This window comes from Galleria mellonella, unplaced genomic scaffold (assembly GCF_026898425.1).
Source record: "Galleria mellonella isolate WM207_F2 unplaced genomic scaffold, CSIRO_AGI_GalMel_v1 utg4535, whole genome shotgun sequence".
Lineage (NCBI taxonomy): Eukaryota > Metazoa > Arthropoda > Insecta > Lepidoptera > Pyralidae > Galleria > Galleria mellonella.
The window spans coordinates 133,886-151,714 of NW_026442101.1; the positions used below are offsets into that span (position 1 = coordinate 133,886).

Genomic DNA, 17,829 nt, shown 5'->3' on the forward strand with positions numbered 1-17,829 from the left:
TGAATTCTCCCACTGTTGTTACCATATAGATTTTATAATATCTTTTATTTCTGTAACGAAAGGTTCAAAGAGTATATAAACAAGAGTATATTGTTGATACTGAGGCTGGTATTTACAAAAAAATGTTGTAGAATAATATGTCAATCTTAGATGTCAATTCATTTCATATGTTAATGTCGGACGTCAAACTGAATGTCATGAATCAGCCGCCGACTTAGTCTCTGCAATTCTGTCTCTAATCTGTACCGACGACTGTCTCTATTATTATCATATGTATATGTAACTCGTGTTATTTAATCAACAGTGAAATAACAAGGAACTAAATGTCAGTCGAAATTAAAAAAAGATGCGAATAAATTTGATAAATTATCGATTTGATACAATGAAGTAATAGATAACAAAATATCGAGCAGGAACACAACATGGAGAGTATAACAGTGAGTGTTTAAAAGAAACTTCTTTGTTCTTTTGTGTTTGTTATTGATTCAACAATCTGTTTAATGTTTATTGTTCAATTTTCAGAATTTCTCCGTCTCACTAATAAAAGGCTTCATAGACAGTTTACGAGGAGTGACCGTTCTTTTATATTTAGATAAAGAAATAAATGAGAAGGCGTTAAGTCGCTCGCCTCGAATAGAATCTGGAAATACACAATCTAAAGAGAAGCAGACAAAAGTGAAACCGTGAGAGTTATATTTTTCTGTACTTTGCACTATAATTATGTAATGAAATAGTATCATTGATTTAATGACCAATGTTTATATTATAATATTCTAATTGACTCGGCGTTTGCTTCGCCTTATCGCATCCGAGAGATGATCAAGCCGAGGTGTGGAGTTCAGCATCTCAGTTCGATCGTCAATGATTCCATTCACTGAAATACTTCTTCAATAATATGTATTCTCTTTCCTAAACTATTATTATTATTTGTGAACCACCCTTAAGGGCTAACTGACCATTTCTTCTATTTTGTTTATATTGTACTATTATTATATTTGTGATATTATCCTATATTGTATCCATGTTTTTCATTGCTAGTTTTTATTTTGGTAAAAATAACATCTTTGTATATGTTAAACATGTTTTGTCTTAGTGGTTGAGCCCTATACTTTTGTACTAATTCAGTATTATTATATACAATAAATGTACACTTAGTTTAGATGGTTCACATAGTGTAATATATGTGATATTTCCTTACGGACATGTTTCTAAACTACTCACAATCCTTATATGATAAAATCCTTCTATGTCTTTATTTAGAATTATCAATGTATGCAACATAGATGCAACCTTAAGTTTGGTTTCATATTAGTTACTATGAATGTACATTTGTTTACTATGACTAATGCTTCTAGTTTGAGTAATCAACCCCTTTTTAAAGTCCTAGTTTCAAGAAATTTATAAAGTCATCTACATGGGGCCCACTGACCCCAGTCATATTTGTACTGTGAAGTAACTATGCTTGCATGGCTGTGTTTGAGTTTGAAGGGCATGAAATTATAGTGTATGGAATCTTGGATGAATGAATGAATGAATGAGTATACTTTATTTGCATTATACAATATAGGAAATAATCAAGGCAATTTACAAACACAACAATACAATTGTATATGTACAGTAAGGCGGTCTTATTGCTGTGAGCAATCTTTCTTTCTTGGGTTTCAGAAATGGCAATGCATAAGGGATACCATATACGTATAATGACCCAAATGAGAGGCTAAGCGCGGAAAATAGAGTCCTATTTACATTTACAAGGGATACCATAGACATCACCATGTATTCTGTGATTTCTATATTGTGGTTCATGTCTATGGGTACCACTTTTTATTAGGGCAAAATTACACCAATTGTGAACCCATTATATAATGAAGAAAAATAATGTAGGATTAATATCCTATATAATTAAAGTAGCAATGTACATTTTGTCCTAACTAAAGTGGGAAAGCCACAGGTTACAGTTAACACATTACAAATCATATTGGCTGTTAATCATCCACTGCTGAATGTAGGCCTCCTCCAGAAGGAGGGTTTAGTAGTAGCAGTTGCCACACTTGGCTGGCAGAATGGCAATCATAATTAGGCTTTGGTGATATTTAAAGAGACACTGCTGCACATCGCTCATCCATTAAGTTCCCTTAGTCATCTTTTATGATACCCATGGGAAAGGCAGGGAGGCCCATTCTATGCTGGGAACACATGGCACATACAGATATTACAAAAATAGATCACCCCCTTGTGGGCGACTAAGGGGGGGCGAGAGATGGTCAGCAGTGTCCCTCTTAAAATATCTCTTAAGCCTCAAGCATGGTAATTACTGGCAATCCACCCAAAGGGGGGTATGTATGTTAAGCAGTGAACAGTTAAAGGCTGTTATGACGATGATATAGGTACTTTAGGGTTAGTAAACTGGTTGTTGGTCCTTATCAAGCTTTACTGTTGAAACAGTTTGTCGATTGCACAGTGCTGCTCGTAACACAGGCTCCTGTTAGGACAAACTAGTCAGTTAAACCTGAAGGTAATATCTAAGTTATAATAATTGTATGACATTTATTTAGTTTTCCATATTTCAGAGAATCCAAAGTACTTACGAGGGTGTTGCAGTCATGCATCCTCAACGGGTTTATATTTTTGCTGAGTATACTCGTATTTGAGTATGCGCTGCTACCGGCAGTCAAGTACTTAGTGACGATTGTGTTCGGCCACGATCCCGGCGTGGCGCACAATGTCTGGGGCTGGATGAAGCCCTTCCTCTCCATGACCTTCCGGATGATATGGGTGCTACCGCTCTTTTTATTGAGCAAACTAGTCAATAGCTTATGGTTCCAAGTAAGTTTATGTTTTGTTCATGTTTAATTAAATATTGGAAAGTAAATTCAAGTCTTTGCACAACATAGCATGTGTCTAAGGACAGAGGACCTTTCACTGTTTTAATACGAGTATTTCGTAAAAAATATATATGTATGTTTAAAATGAAATTATTTGAAGCAGTTATAAAATTGTTTCTCTTCATTATCAATTCAAGATCGAGTCATTAATATTTGCATAAAATATTGTGATTATATTTAAAAAATATTGATGACTATTAAAAGTGAGTATCATATGCAGGACATAGCGGACTCGGCGTACCGGCACCGGCGCGGCCGGCCGCAGTTCATGTCCAGCGTCAGCAAGATCATTGCTGACTCACTGTTCAGTTTGCTGGTGCAAGCTTTATTTTTAGTACAGGTAATTGAGCAATAGTTACAAATCTCACGATTTAATATATAAAAATCCCGTGAAAAAGGATCACTCAACCGATTTTAATGAAGTTTTGTAAATCCTCTGTACCCTGTAAATTCACGCCATATCCCACTCTTCAAACCGAAACACAGCCATGCAAACATAACTGCTTCACGGTTGAAACACGAATGAGACAGATGTGCTCAAGCAAACGACTATTGTACAAAGTCTCCCTTTGGTTTTTCAATGCTTATTTACATATATTTATTTATATTTATATATGTACCTGTGCGTATATGTTCATATTAATATGTAACAGTGTAAACTCTATTTACTGAACTTCTATTTAACGAAAATCTCCTGAAAATGTAGAAATTGTTAGGTGTGTTTGGTTTACATTGTTACCCTTGTATTGAAACACTAGTGTTACAGACACTCTCAATAACAAAACAATACATCGTTATTTGGACCCCGTTAAACATTAGTTTCACTGACCTTCAAACACAATACAGACAGCATCGTAAATATTTCTTCTGTACAAAAAAATCTTTTTAACTCAGGTAATCCCTCTATATCGCAAGACACGAATAAAATACAATGATCTACATACATACATACATATCTGTCACGCCTGTCTCCCGTTAGGGTAGGCAGAAACAATGGAACGCCAAATGCTTCGATTCAAACAAACCTCTTTCGCTTCTTCCACATTCATCAATCTTGTCATACACGCTCGCCGGTTACGGGTACTTTTAATTTGGCCCTTCTTCAGCACGTCGCCTATTTGGTCGACATACGTCCGTCTAGGGCGGCTCCTACCGACATCTCCATTCATTCTTGCTCGATAAATCTCTTTCGTAATTCTTCTTTCATCCATCCTCTCCAAATGACCAAACCAATATACAATGATCTTTTGTTATTTAACTATCTTTACAATGAAAATAAATATCATAACCTTCAAGAAAAGAGCATATTCCTTTTTGAAAGGCCGGCAGTACACCTGCAATGCCGTAGGTGTTGTGGGTGATCATGGGCGGCGGTAGTCACTTACCATCAGGTGAGCCGCATGTTCGTTTGCCCCCTATGTTGTAATAAAAAAAAAAAAAACAGTAAAAAAAAAACAAACAAACATAACTGATTATAACTTTGTTATGTAATTTTTTTTCACTTATTTTTGTTAAAATTAAAACGTATTTATTTGTAATTTTTTTTTTGTTTTTACACTCCGTTTAACAAAAACTCTTTATAACGCATTAAAATAACCGGTCCCCTTCGATTTCGCTATATAGAGTTTTCCATTACAGTTAGTATATATTGGTATACCATATATGCCAAGCAAAATGCATAATACCCTAAATATTACTTATATAAAAATAAGATTACAATACATAAACATACATACATATATAATGTTCGAAATTTAATATTGGAGCGTTGTTCCCTATGTGTGTGTGTGTGGACAGAGCATGCTGGTGAGCATGCTGCCGATCGCGTACGTGGGCGAGGCGCTGTGCCTGGTGCACATGTGTCTGCTGTACTCGCTGTACTCCTTCGAGTACAAGTGGTTCAACATGGGCTGGGAGCTGCACAAGCGGCTTACCTTCATCGAGACCAACTGGCCCTACTTCCTCGGCTTCGGCCTGCCGCTCGCCGTGCTCACGCAGATACCGCACTCCTACATCATAAGGTAGGCAATTGTCGCCGCCAGGGGGCGACACAAACATATAAAATATCATAGGAGAATTATCAAACTTATGGACAACGCTAGACTGCTATCAATTTTATGTTTGGAATTGTGATATTGATTACGATAAATGACGTATTGTGACTATATAGAAGTTTCAGCACTCGCCATCGACAGGGAATCCATCCTTACATGCTTGAGCCTAAATAGTCATGTACAGTGCGGTTTCAGGGAAATTTTCTCCTACGAACGCTTAGGCTGTAAATGTGAATGAGCTTCCTGACGAGGTTGTCCTTAGAGACTACAATATGGGAGTCTTTAAAATGGGTACATTAAGGTTTCTTCAGGGTCGGCAACGCGCACGTGACACCCATAGTGTTGCAGGCGTCTATAGGCTACAGTGACCGTTTACCATCAGACGAGCTGTAAGCTTGTTTACCACCTTTGTGGTATAAAAAAAGAGTTCCAAACGTAGTTAGTGGTTGTTACTTTCGGGACGGGCGTTTATTATAAGTGTAACTAGTTCAGTTAGCGGGGGGAGGGGAGGGATTATTAGTAATACGGACTATCAGTCCCATTGCTAGCAATATACCCTATCAGGTCGATCTACGCGTGATCCCCCTGGAAACAATCGTGAACAATTCTTGTTGAATTCGTCACGATGATCTAATTGACCTACTTTATTCTCACTTATCGCCGGTGTATACCAATAGCGCGGGTGGGGTTACCATTCTTTTTAATCCATTGAAAAAAAAATTAGTTCAGTTATACTAATAACCAGTTGGTTATGAGTACTGGCCTTGTCATGGGAAAGAACAGTACATTTTTCAATCTCTAATGATTATTGGAATATAATTTTTATACATAAATTAACTTATATCTATAACAATTGGCAATTAACACGTTGAGCCCGGCGCCGAATTTGCTGTCCTTTCCATTCAGCCGGCAGCCGGCGAGAGATACAATGTTGTATGCTATCGCCAAGAGATCACTTATAACTAAAGAAAGAAAGAAAGAAAGAAAACATTTATTGACAACAACAAAAAGTTACATACATTATGAATTAAAAAAAAAAAAAAAAACTTTACATTTATTATTGCCAACATGGTCACCACTCAGCATGTGCTGCAGCAATTTAATTGCTACAGCGCTGATATTCTGTGGTGCCCATACGTGACATTACGAACGACGACAGCAAACATACGCATATATATATATACATATACACACACATACATATATATACATATACACACATATATATATATATATACATATATATATATATATACACACATACACCTACATATACACATATACATACCTACATATACATACATACACACACACACACACACATACACATACATATACATACATACATACACTTAACTGACAAGATATACCCATATAGATATGTACAACAATAATACAATAACAATACAACAACACTACATTATACAACGAAGCAGCAATGTTATGCAATCACAAGGAGTTACATGCTTTTTGTAGATTTAAATAATAGTTTTTAGCATAATTTTTAAAAGTATAAGTTGTTTTTAAATTTCGTATGGGAGGCGGGAGGTCATTCCAGATCTTGGAAGCTGCGTGGTACCTTTAAACGTATAGAAGCTACTCTTAAATTATATATACTATGCTCTTGCGCCCACAATAATTTATCGTAAAGGTATTGAGGTTTACCTGTATTTATTATATTAAACACTAAACATGCAAGATGCAACTTCCTACGTGAAAACATTTTCATGATACCGGCATTGTTTAAGAAAGGAGTAACGTGATGGCGCGGAGGAATGTGATAGCAAAACCGGGCACATGCATTTTGCACTCTCTGGATCAGTCGTTCAGTTCTAGACAACAAGCAGGGGCCATACACTACATCACCATAGTTTAATTTGGATAAGACAAGAGCCTCACACAACTTTTCCCTAGTAGACACAGTTAGATATTTCCGAAATCGATATAGCAACTTAAGACGATAGAAACAGACTTTCACCGTTTGCATAATATATGTTTCAAAACGAAGATGAGGATCAATGACTAATCCTAAATTACGTGCTTCTTTTAATTGATCAATAGGTTTATTATTGATTTTAATACATGGTTTATGTCTTTCTATATCAGCTATCAACTTTTTTGTCCCAACAACCACAAACTTACATTTATTAGGATTAAGCATCAAACAATTTTTATCGGACCAACTGGAGATACGATCCAAATTTTCATTTAGTTTTTTAATGGCACATGCTATGTTACAGGGGTCAAAATGAATATAAATCTGGAAGTCGTCCGCGTACATTTGGTACTCACAGCCTTTAATACAATTAATAATATCAAAACAATACAAAGTAAATAAAAGTGGACCCAATATTGACCCCTGGGGTACTCCTCTAGTTACATATTTAGATTCTGAGTAACATTTTGTACCATCCATTCTTTGAGTTTCTACAATTTGAGATCTAAGAGTAAGAAAACTTCGAAACCATTCTATTGTTTTAGAATCTAATCCAAGGAACGACAATTTTGTAATAAGTAGATTTAAATTTATGGAATCAAATGCTCGTGTATAATCAAGTAAAACCAAGATCGTACCCTTTCCCTGATCTTGAGCTGCGAGAATGCTGTCAGTAACGTCTAATAGAGCTGTAGATGTACTAAATCCAGGGCGAAATCCTGATTGTCTGGGGGGTAATAATCTATTAGCCTCTATATACCGATATAGCTGTTTATGTACTACTCTTTCTAAAATTTTAGATAGACAGGGTAGTAAATTTATAGGGCGAAGGTCCCCAATACTAAGAGGAATCTGTATTTTAGGAATAGGTTTTATAATTGCTGTTTTCCAAACTTCTGGAAAAGTTGAAGTTAAAATAGATTTGTTTATTATGATTGTAATAATATCCAATGTATACGGCAGAGTTAAATTTATCATTTTTAAACTAATTTGATCTATTCCTTCCGCTTGGGAATTTAATGAATTTAAAATACTAGCTACTTGGTGTTCATCTACAGTTGTTAAAGTAAATGCATTTGTAATGGTTTTATTGAATTCATAGTATGTTAAAGCCGATATTGAAACCTGATTATTACCTGGAATATTTATAAAATGTGCATTTAACGCATCAGGATTATCACAGAAGTCTGACAGTTCTGTTGATCTTGTTTTCATCAATACAGAATTTCTCAAATTATTCCATAACGTTTTCGGTGTTCTTAGACATAAGTTTACATTATTTTCAAAGTAAGCTTTTTTTTCTGCTTCTATCGCCAAAGCTACCGTTTGCTTAACTAACTAATGAGATAAGGAATTTTTTGTCGCGCTATTTTGGACGTTTTTTAGGTGTATGTGTAATGTATGTGTGATTCTATTCCATATTTTCGTATGAAATTATATTTGATCACATTTCATTGAGACTAATTTAATTTTTTAACTTTAATACTGTCGGTCCCACTAACCGACGTCAGCCAAACGAAAATTCTAGTGCCGGTCCCCAGGGACCGACGCTGGCCACACGGAAAGTTCGCTGCCGGTCCCCAGGGACCGGCGCCGGGCCCAACGTGTTAATGAATGCCAAATGTCTTTAGTTGATGACTATATGATGAAGTGTTGCGTTGTTGTTTCAGCGGGTGCGTCTTCTCAATATTCTTCCCCGTGTTCATTTTGAGCGGGAATGAGGCCACGCCGGTTATCGGAAGGTGAGTGTTAGCTTTACTTCTTTTATGTTCTAATTGCATTGTCGTTGATTTGTAATCCAATACAAAATGGGTCTTAAAGTATTACGTAAAAATGTGCTTATTACAATTTTTATATAAGTAACAAACTTGCTACTGATCCCTTTAGGCGTTATGTTTAAAAAAGTCATAAATTTTAACATAGATCACTGTTTTACTGGCCTTCACATTCATACAAAATTCATACAAATTTTTTTTTTATGCAACTTAGAATGGCAAACAAGCTGACGACCCACCTGATGGAAAATGGTAACCGTCCCTTATAGACATGAGCAGTATCATAGACATAACAGAGTATACTGTTTTGCTCATAATCCCCCCCATGTGTTGCCATTCCTGAAGACTCAGGTGTTATTCCTTTGTACCTTGTAAATTCACTGCCATATCCCACCTTTCAAACTACTTCTACTTCACGATAGAAACAGGAATGAGACAGATGTACCTAAGCAAACGACATTTTTTCAAAGTCGTCCTCTGGTAATATTATTTATGACGTGTTAATTGGCAGTGAGTATCCTCTACGGCTGTTCTCGCCCGTGGTGGCGATGTCCAACGGTTTATTCCGGGTCGCACGACGCGGGGCGGCCGCCGTTAACCGGCGGTGATGCAGCCACTCCGCCGGTGATGCGGCTGCGCCCCCGGTGATGCAGCCGCAGCGCCGGTGATGAAGAGGCACCGGCGGTGATGCAGGCGCCGATGGTGCACCCGTTGCTACCAGCGCTCAAGGCGTGCAGTATGTTGTCGAAATAATAACAAATGGTGCGGTATGAACAGTGTTGAGTATGGTTCGGTCGAGTGCCGCTCGGCTAGCGGTGATGGATATATCAAATCATATTTATTTTACAGTTCGTTTTATATTTGCCTCTACAATACAAAACGCTTATTCCGCAGCTCGTCTGAACTCGTCAGAACTGGTCGCGCTGGCTGCGTAGAGGTTAAGTTACAAATATTGATTATACTTTTATTATACAATTTTCAATATTTTTTTACTCATTGTGTAAGTACATACTGATGTGTTTGTACGGTACATCTGTACCCAAATATTTTTAAACGTTGACTTTATAGAATTGTGTTACTTAATGTAACCGAAGTCATTAGCTCTATTTTTAAACGATAATAATGTACCCGTGATATAAAATACGTTAGGACTAAATTTAAGCAACAGGCAATGCCCCGTCGCCGTCGCCGTCGGAGGTACAGTGTAGCAGCTATCGTGACTGAGGATCGCTTGGATATTTAAAAATATGGCTAATAACTTCCATTTTGCAGTGTGACTGCTATGAAAAGATAGTAGCTATTTGTTAAAATAACTACTATTTTAAAAGTATAAGTATTGCTTGTTGGTTAGGTCTTTTAAATGGCTGTGTGTGTGGTGCGGACGGTTCTCGGATCGTTGACATATCAAATATTAATTATTGTAAAAAAAAAAACTTGTTGCTAAATTAATTGCTATATGATTGACTCATTTATGGAGTATAATAGACACGTGAATATCAAGTTTAAGATATTTAATTGAACATTTCCAATCCGGATCGAAGGACCATCGGTTCGGTTCTGCAGAATTTATGAAACGTAGCAAATTGAAACTATAATACTATTACCATTAATGTCTATAGTGATCAGTGAATAGCAAACCGGTGTTAGTGTTGGTCGGACGTCCGCACCGGTACGTGTAGTGGGCGGTACGTGCGTTCCTGTCGTCACACAGCGTTAGCTATCTCGCTCATACGCCTCTTTATATTATTGCCACTCATTATCGCAGTCATATATTTTTAATGTCTTAAGTCACATATGCCTTCTGCGATGCGTGCACAAAGTTAGTCACGATTCGTGAGGTGCCGAGTCGATTTTTATGTTACTAGAGTGTTAGGTACCTACTTGTTAAAAATGATTCGGATCCTGACTCGAGTTTGAGGGCTCGACAAGTACTAAGTATGAATACCGATATAAACAGTACAGTAGTTTTTAATTGATTTTTAAAGCTTTTAATAAATGATTAGTCATTTAATAATTTTCCTTTGACAGTCAAGAAAAAAAAAAAAAAAAAGAAAACGAAACGATGCAAGTACTCTATACGAGTTTCTAATTATTAGTGATGTATTCGAGTCAGAACTCGAGTCGGTTCGACTCGGCATGCCACTAGCACGGTGCCTGTTTACGGATTGCAAGCTGCTTGCTTGTACCTAAAATTCATCGTATGTAAATGTTTTTATTTGCCTCAGTTTATTTGTTTTTTTTTATCTAAATGCCATGTTGTTTTAGTGGTACGGTTTTGCGTGTGCCTCAGCGCCTAGTACATACGCGACTTATCACACGCCACTATTTTATGCGGGTATATATAGTATATATATGATTTGTAAATAAGTGATATTGATTGTATTTTTTTTTAAATGGATGATAATGGAAACCCCACCTGCGTTATCGGTATACACCGGCGGGGCACCAGTAAGAGATGATAGGTGAGGATGAAGTAGGTCAGTTAGCCCATCGTGACGAATTCAACAAGAATTGTTCACGATGGTTTCCAGGGGGAACCACGTGGAGATCGACCTAATAAGGTATATTGCTAGCAATGGGGCTGTCAAACTCCATTGCTAACAATCCTTTTCCCCCCTATTGATTGTATTGTTATGACAGAGTTGTACAAATCAGCGTCAGTGCGCACTTTTATGGGGGTACTTGTTAATTTTATATATAATTTCTTAATTATTAGTTTTGGCTTTGTTGGGGTAAATTTTTAGGTTTTATACAATAGATCAGACGTAGTTAGGACAGTCGGCTATAGAAATCTGTTTAGTTTCGGATAAAACAGGGTTGATTCACGCATAGTGCTAAATTTCTTTATATAAGTTTTGATAGAATGAAGCGTTACGTGTGAACGTCTAAATGTAATTGAAAATGGTAACAAATTGTAGTTATAGATTGTTACGTTAACATGGCGCGTCCCTCCAACTTACTCCAATACACACGTGGTGCTCTGTTTGTGTTCAGAGGGCCTACCACGCAATATTTTCCGAAATTTCGGGGACCAACGAAATAGAAATTTGATGTTAAAATTACATAATACATGCCGTTTAAAATTATTAAAAATATTAAAATATCGTTCCTCTGGACTATTGGGATAGGATTTATGATGAATGAAACGTTAAGCTCCATTTACTGGGTCGATTTAGGTACGAACAAAAACACGAAATTGAGCCCAAAAATTCAGAATTTCATTTCATGGTAGGCCCCCTGGTCCGGTCAGAGATAGATAATTTATTTGCATTACTTACAGCACACAAATAACAATACAAACATTCACATAATATATACATAAAAAGAGATAAAAGAATGAAAAACAAAAAAAAGCAATATATATAAAAGTGAGTTATATAATACAGAGGAGTGTTATATTTATTTATTTATTCATTAGTACATATATGTGTACATGGCGGACTTAATGCTAAAAGCATTCTCTCCCAGTCAACCATAGGGAAGTGTCAGAATACTGGATATATATATATATATATATATATATATATATATATATATATATATATATATATATATATATATATATATATATATATATATATATATTCTTTCTTGCACTTGTAAGTTACATATAAAATAATGTATTTATAAATGTTGTGAGCAAGGGTGGAGTTATCTCTGCACAGAGATCTCTTCCAGTCAACCCAGGACAGTAAGAAAGCATTTCGTTAGCGGGCAGCTGAAGTGCTACAACTATTAATACATAAACAAATATACAGTTGAATAAAATATATATTCCATGGTGGAACCTTGTAAATATTTTTACTCACACATTTTTAATTGTTTGGACTTCGGAGCGTGCCATGTTATCATAGACAATCTATACTTGTAGCTAGATTTTTTATTACCTTTTTTTTTAATCTTGCAGCTATATTTTGGACAACTCTGAAATGTCTGGGATTGTTATGTTTGTTTATTTTAGGTGGGCAGTTATAATAGTCAAATGTGTTATTCCAATATTGGAGTAATGGGTGTAAATTTACTATATTTTTCATCAATAATAAGGCTTGGTAGAGAGATGATGCGATTGTAGGTAGATGCTATTTACCTATAATCGCAGTATATGTATACAATAATAAAGTAGATAGACAAGTATGTAGGTAATATATTTTTTATTTTATTTTTATACAACTTAGAATGACAAACAAGCTGACGGCCCACCTGATGGAAAGTGGTAACCGTCACCTATAGACATGAGCGGTACCATGGACATAACAGAGTATACTGTTTCGCCCATGATACACCCCATGCGTTGCCATTCCTGAGGACTCAGGTGTTATTCCTCTGTACCCAGTAAATTCACGCCATATCCCACCTTTCAAACCGCAACACAGCCATGCAAACACAACTGCTTCACGTTTGAAACACGAATGGGACAGAGGTACCCGAGCAATCGACTTTTGTACAAAGTCTCCCTCTGGTATTTACCACCATAACTATATGACATTATATGTAATATTGTTTGACTATTGTACTGGTAGTTGGGAGTTGAGCTTGTTTGAACGATTTGATATTTATGTTATACGAAACTCGAAACATGCGGTGTTGCTCATATCTATTGATTTATACATTAAACCGCGTTTTAGAGGAAAGCAATGGCCAATGGAAGTGATATCTCTGATCGTGATAGTAATCATGATGATAATTGAAATCATCAGTTGATGATAGCAGTTGTTCGTCACACAGACGTGTCTACGTGTCTTCGATGGACTATGTTGTGTTTTAAAAATTTGCTCTTTTTAACCGACTTTAAAGAGAAGTAGGTTTTCTATCCGATTGGAGTTATTTTTTTATGTTTGTTACCTCATAACTCGGTCAGTTGTAAACCGATTTGGAAAACTATGGGTTCCATAATTTTTTTTTATCTAAATCTTGTTTTTTTATAACAGCGGGCAAACGAGCATGCGGCTCACCTGATGGTAAGTGACTATCGCCGCCCATGGTCACCCACAACACCTACAGCATTGCAGGTGTACTGCCGGCCTTTTAAAAAGGAATATACTCTTTTCTTGAATATTCATTAATTTAGTTTTTAAATGAAAATAACCAAGTTTTGTCACAATTAAAGTCGGTTTGTTTTTTGTGGTAATCAATTAAATCTATTTATATATTGTACGCAGTAACCATTGTATGACGTCACTGTTTACAATGTCAGCTACTGTTTAAAATGTATATTTGGCATATTCCACAATTAATTTGTAAACAATACCACTCGAAACATAGTTGTATGCTTCTTGATGCATATAATGTTCTTATAATTATTGCATTTTGTAATCAGTTAATGGGAATTTAATAAAATTACTGTATTTCTCGTTTAATACAATGGTTCAACGACATATGTATGGTATGTAGTATGCATGGTTTGACTTCAGCGGAAGCCTTCTTCAGGGCGAGTACGGTGCTTCACGTCGCAGCGTTGCGTCTCATAACACGACTCTATATCAGGGGTGGCCAATCCATCGTGGTTATTAGCCCAGTCGATCGTGGCAAGGGAAAAAATATAATATTTTGCTAATCTAACAGAAAATGCTCAGACGCAGTGCTCACACTAATATAAATAAGTAGTTACTAAGAATAATTTACAGTTTTATATTTTCCCTCTTAATAAAATAAAAAATACAACAATACTACATAATTGTGCACTGAACATACATACTTCTTGAAATCACAAATGAAACAACATATCATTTGTGATTTCAAGAAGTATGTAATTGGTAGATCGCACAAGATTTCGTCAGTAAACAGTAGATCTTAGATCTAGTCAAGTCGGCCACCCCTGCTCTACATAATGTGTGTCACCCTGTCTCACCCTGAGGGCGTTTCCGGATGAAGTCAAAACGCCAAGCAAAGAGGAGATAAAAATGAATCAAAGTTTTAAAAATAATTGTTACATTTAAATAAAAATAAGTCAAGGAGATTGAGGATTTTTTTTTTCTTTCACTCAATATTCACGTTGCTAATGTTTATGTATATATTAGTACTTGTATTTTTAAATTTCTGTTTGCCAGAAATTTATTTTATATTTTACAGTGTACATGATGATTTATTAGTTTGCCAATTATGCACGAATCAGCGACAGAAATGACTGTCTTATGAAACAATGTGAGGTGCTGTAACGATGTAGTTACAGCGCTCGAGTGACAGCTGTCATCGCAAGTTGTACTCAGTGTACGTTTTTACAAGGTGCAAGCAAAACATACATACATACATATCTGTCACGCCTGTCTCCCATTGCCTGCCTACCCGGCAGGAACAATGGAACGCCAAATGCTTCGATTCAAACAAACCTCTTTCGCTTCTTCCGCATTCATCAATCTTTTCATACACGCTCGCCGGTTACGGGTACTTTTACGGGCAAGCAAAACATACTCTCATTTTAGAATACGATATTTCATCATCATTTCCGCCATTATTCGTTCACTGTTGGACATAGGCCTCCCCCATAGACTGCCATAAGGAACGGTACCTGAGCCACCTGCATCTATTGACTCCCTGCGATGTATTTGAGGTCGTCATTGCATGTAGTGAGGGGGGGGGGTCGTCCTACACTGCGTTTGCTCGTACGGGGTCGCCACTCAAGAACCTTTCTTCCCCAACGGTTGTCGTATTGCCAATACAACGTAGTACCAATTTTATGCTACTCTAATTATATTTACTGTATTAATTATTTTTATATGGGAATGTGGCAAGATAGCATTGCTTGTTTGCTGTGATAGTGATCTATAATTAATGCAAAATAGTCTACAACCTTAGATTATGTACTTAGCTAATCGACAAAAACGGGTCAACTTTTTGTCAGCTAATTGTCAAATTAGTCGACTCTTTTTTATTAATGTTCTATTTACGCGCACATTGTATGTTGACGTATCAATATTTAATTATTAAATTAATTAAAATTAATTATTTAATAAATAAAATAAGTTTTTGCGCATTAAAAAGATGCAGAATTGTTAAAACAAAATAAATATAGAAGGTTTAAAGGAATCATTCATGACTATTTCTCACGCAAAATTGTATGAAAAAGTTGACCCGTTTTCTCGGAAGTATTTGTATGGAGACACTACATATATAATCTAAGTCCTATAATCTTATATTTTAACGCTCTGATGTTATGTTTAGGTCAATATATATGAATTGTCTGAACATTATGGTTAGAGCACAAGGCTATCTGTTGGCCGGGTTTATTTTAGAAACTCAAATGTTATAGATTGCATTAGAAAATTAATTAAAGTTTTTGAGTTTTTAAATGGATCTGAAATTATCACTTATTAATATCAAATTCATTGTTTTATTCAAAAGGTAAATACCTTTTTTTTTATAAAGGTATTTGCAATTGAACTTGTCACATATTGTTGTTCTGTGAAAATTACCAAAGTGATCATTTTAGACCGTGGATGTTATATTTTAATCAATTAGGTATAGTTGGAATCTGGGTTTAGAATTTATTTTATGGATTTCTTATAATTTTAAAACACGTTTTAATGTAACCGGTGTTTGGAAACCGTGGCTGGTGTTTGTTTATGTTGGTGTCGATGCGTTGTCGCGTACACCGAGTGTGTATCAGCGAGGTACTCATATGTTTTATAGTTCGTACAGCGTCGTCGTAATCATGTAAAGCTATATGAAATTGTGATTTTTTTACCTGACATTATTTATTAAAGTGACTGACTGATATCATTTTGTGTTTTATTTATTTTGTACTGAGGGCCTACCATGAAATATTTTTCGAAATTTCGGAGCCAAACGAAATACAAATTTGATGTTAAAATTATATAACACAAGCCGTTTGGAAATATTAAAAATGTTAAAATATTGTTCCTTTGGACTTTTATGATAGGATGTATGACGAACGAAACGTTAAACTCCATTTATTGGTCCGATTTTGGTATAAATAAAAACACGAAATTGAGTCCGAAATTTCGGAATTTCATTTCATGGTAGACCCGCTGTTTCTAAACACGCCCCCCTGCCCCTCCTTCACTCCCTACCGCGCTCCACAGATATCGGTAATAGATCTAAAAGGGACATTTGTTTTGTAATGACCTGAACAACTCAGTAATGTTTGGGGGGGGGGGGATTGTTAGTAATACAGATTGTCAGTCCCACTAGCAATATACCCTGTCATGTCAGGCCGACCTCCACGTGGTCCCCCCTGGAAACTATCGTGCTGAATTCCAGGTGTATTCATCACATGGGCTAACTGATCTGCTTTTTTATTGTCACCTATCATCTCTCACTGGTGGTCTGCCAGCGTATACCGTTAGCGCAGGCGGGGTTACCATTCCATCATCATCCATTAAAAAACAAGCCTTAATATACTAGAACAGCTTGAGCAGCTATCGGTTATTTTTCAAGTGGAGTGGGTACATTATGGATTACGTGGAACTGTAATCTAGGTCTATTAACTTAATGATTAATTCAAGTTTTAAATACGTTTTGTTTTGTATAATTATCATGTATGAGTTACGACTAATAATTCCAAGTTGGTAGAAATAATATATAATGTGTTAGAAAAATATAAAAGTGTTATATTAAAAATAATCCTTTCCCCTTAATTTGCTGTCTGATAAATTACTTCAGAGAACGTGATCATAAGCGGCAATATTTATTGGCGTAATAATACAGGGTGTGCTTTTTTTCAAATAAACCGGTTCGATGTGATATATTTTTCGAACATCTATTTATTTATTTATTTAAGGAACACCAACAGCATATTGCATTATAACATATAGGTATAAATAACAAACATTCAATATAGTACAATATTAATGCACACGCCTATTATAGTATATATTATATAAAAGGCCGGCAGCACACCTGCAATGCCGCTGGTGTTGTGGGTGACCATGGGCGGCGGTAGTCACTTACCATCAGGTGAGCCGCATGCTCGTTTGCCCCCAGTGTTGTAAAAAAAAAAAAGGTATTCACAGCATTCACTTTAACATAATTATACAGTGCAAGAAAATGAAGTAAATAATAAAAATAAACATGTAACCTGAGTTGTGAGCAATATCAGAATATACGATTATGAGTGAATTGAATTAAAAAATATTAAAAAAAAACTATATATATATATATATATATTATGATAATTAGAGTTAATTTTCATAACATTAAATACATACATAACATCTAAATTA

At 35.7% G+C, this 17,829-nt stretch overlaps 1 protein-coding gene across 1 annotated transcript; it reads left to right on the plus strand.

Annotated features, from left to right (window-relative positions):
- The first annotated feature begins 234 nt into the window (after positions 1-234).
- LOC113513156 (etoposide-induced protein 2.4 homolog) lies at positions 235-12,142 on the plus strand. Its single transcript, XM_031906907.2, has 7 exons — positions 235-437; positions 523-683; positions 2,571-2,826; positions 3,106-3,225; positions 4,683-4,906; positions 8,546-8,617; positions 9,162-12,142. The coding sequence occupies exons 1-7, from the start codon at positions 423-425 to the stop codon at positions 9,256-9,258; spliced, it is 945 nt and encodes a 314-aa protein (XP_031762767.1). The 5' UTR covers positions 235-422; the 3' UTR covers positions 9,259-12,142.
- The last annotated feature ends 5,687 nt before the right edge of the window (positions 12,143-17,829 follow it).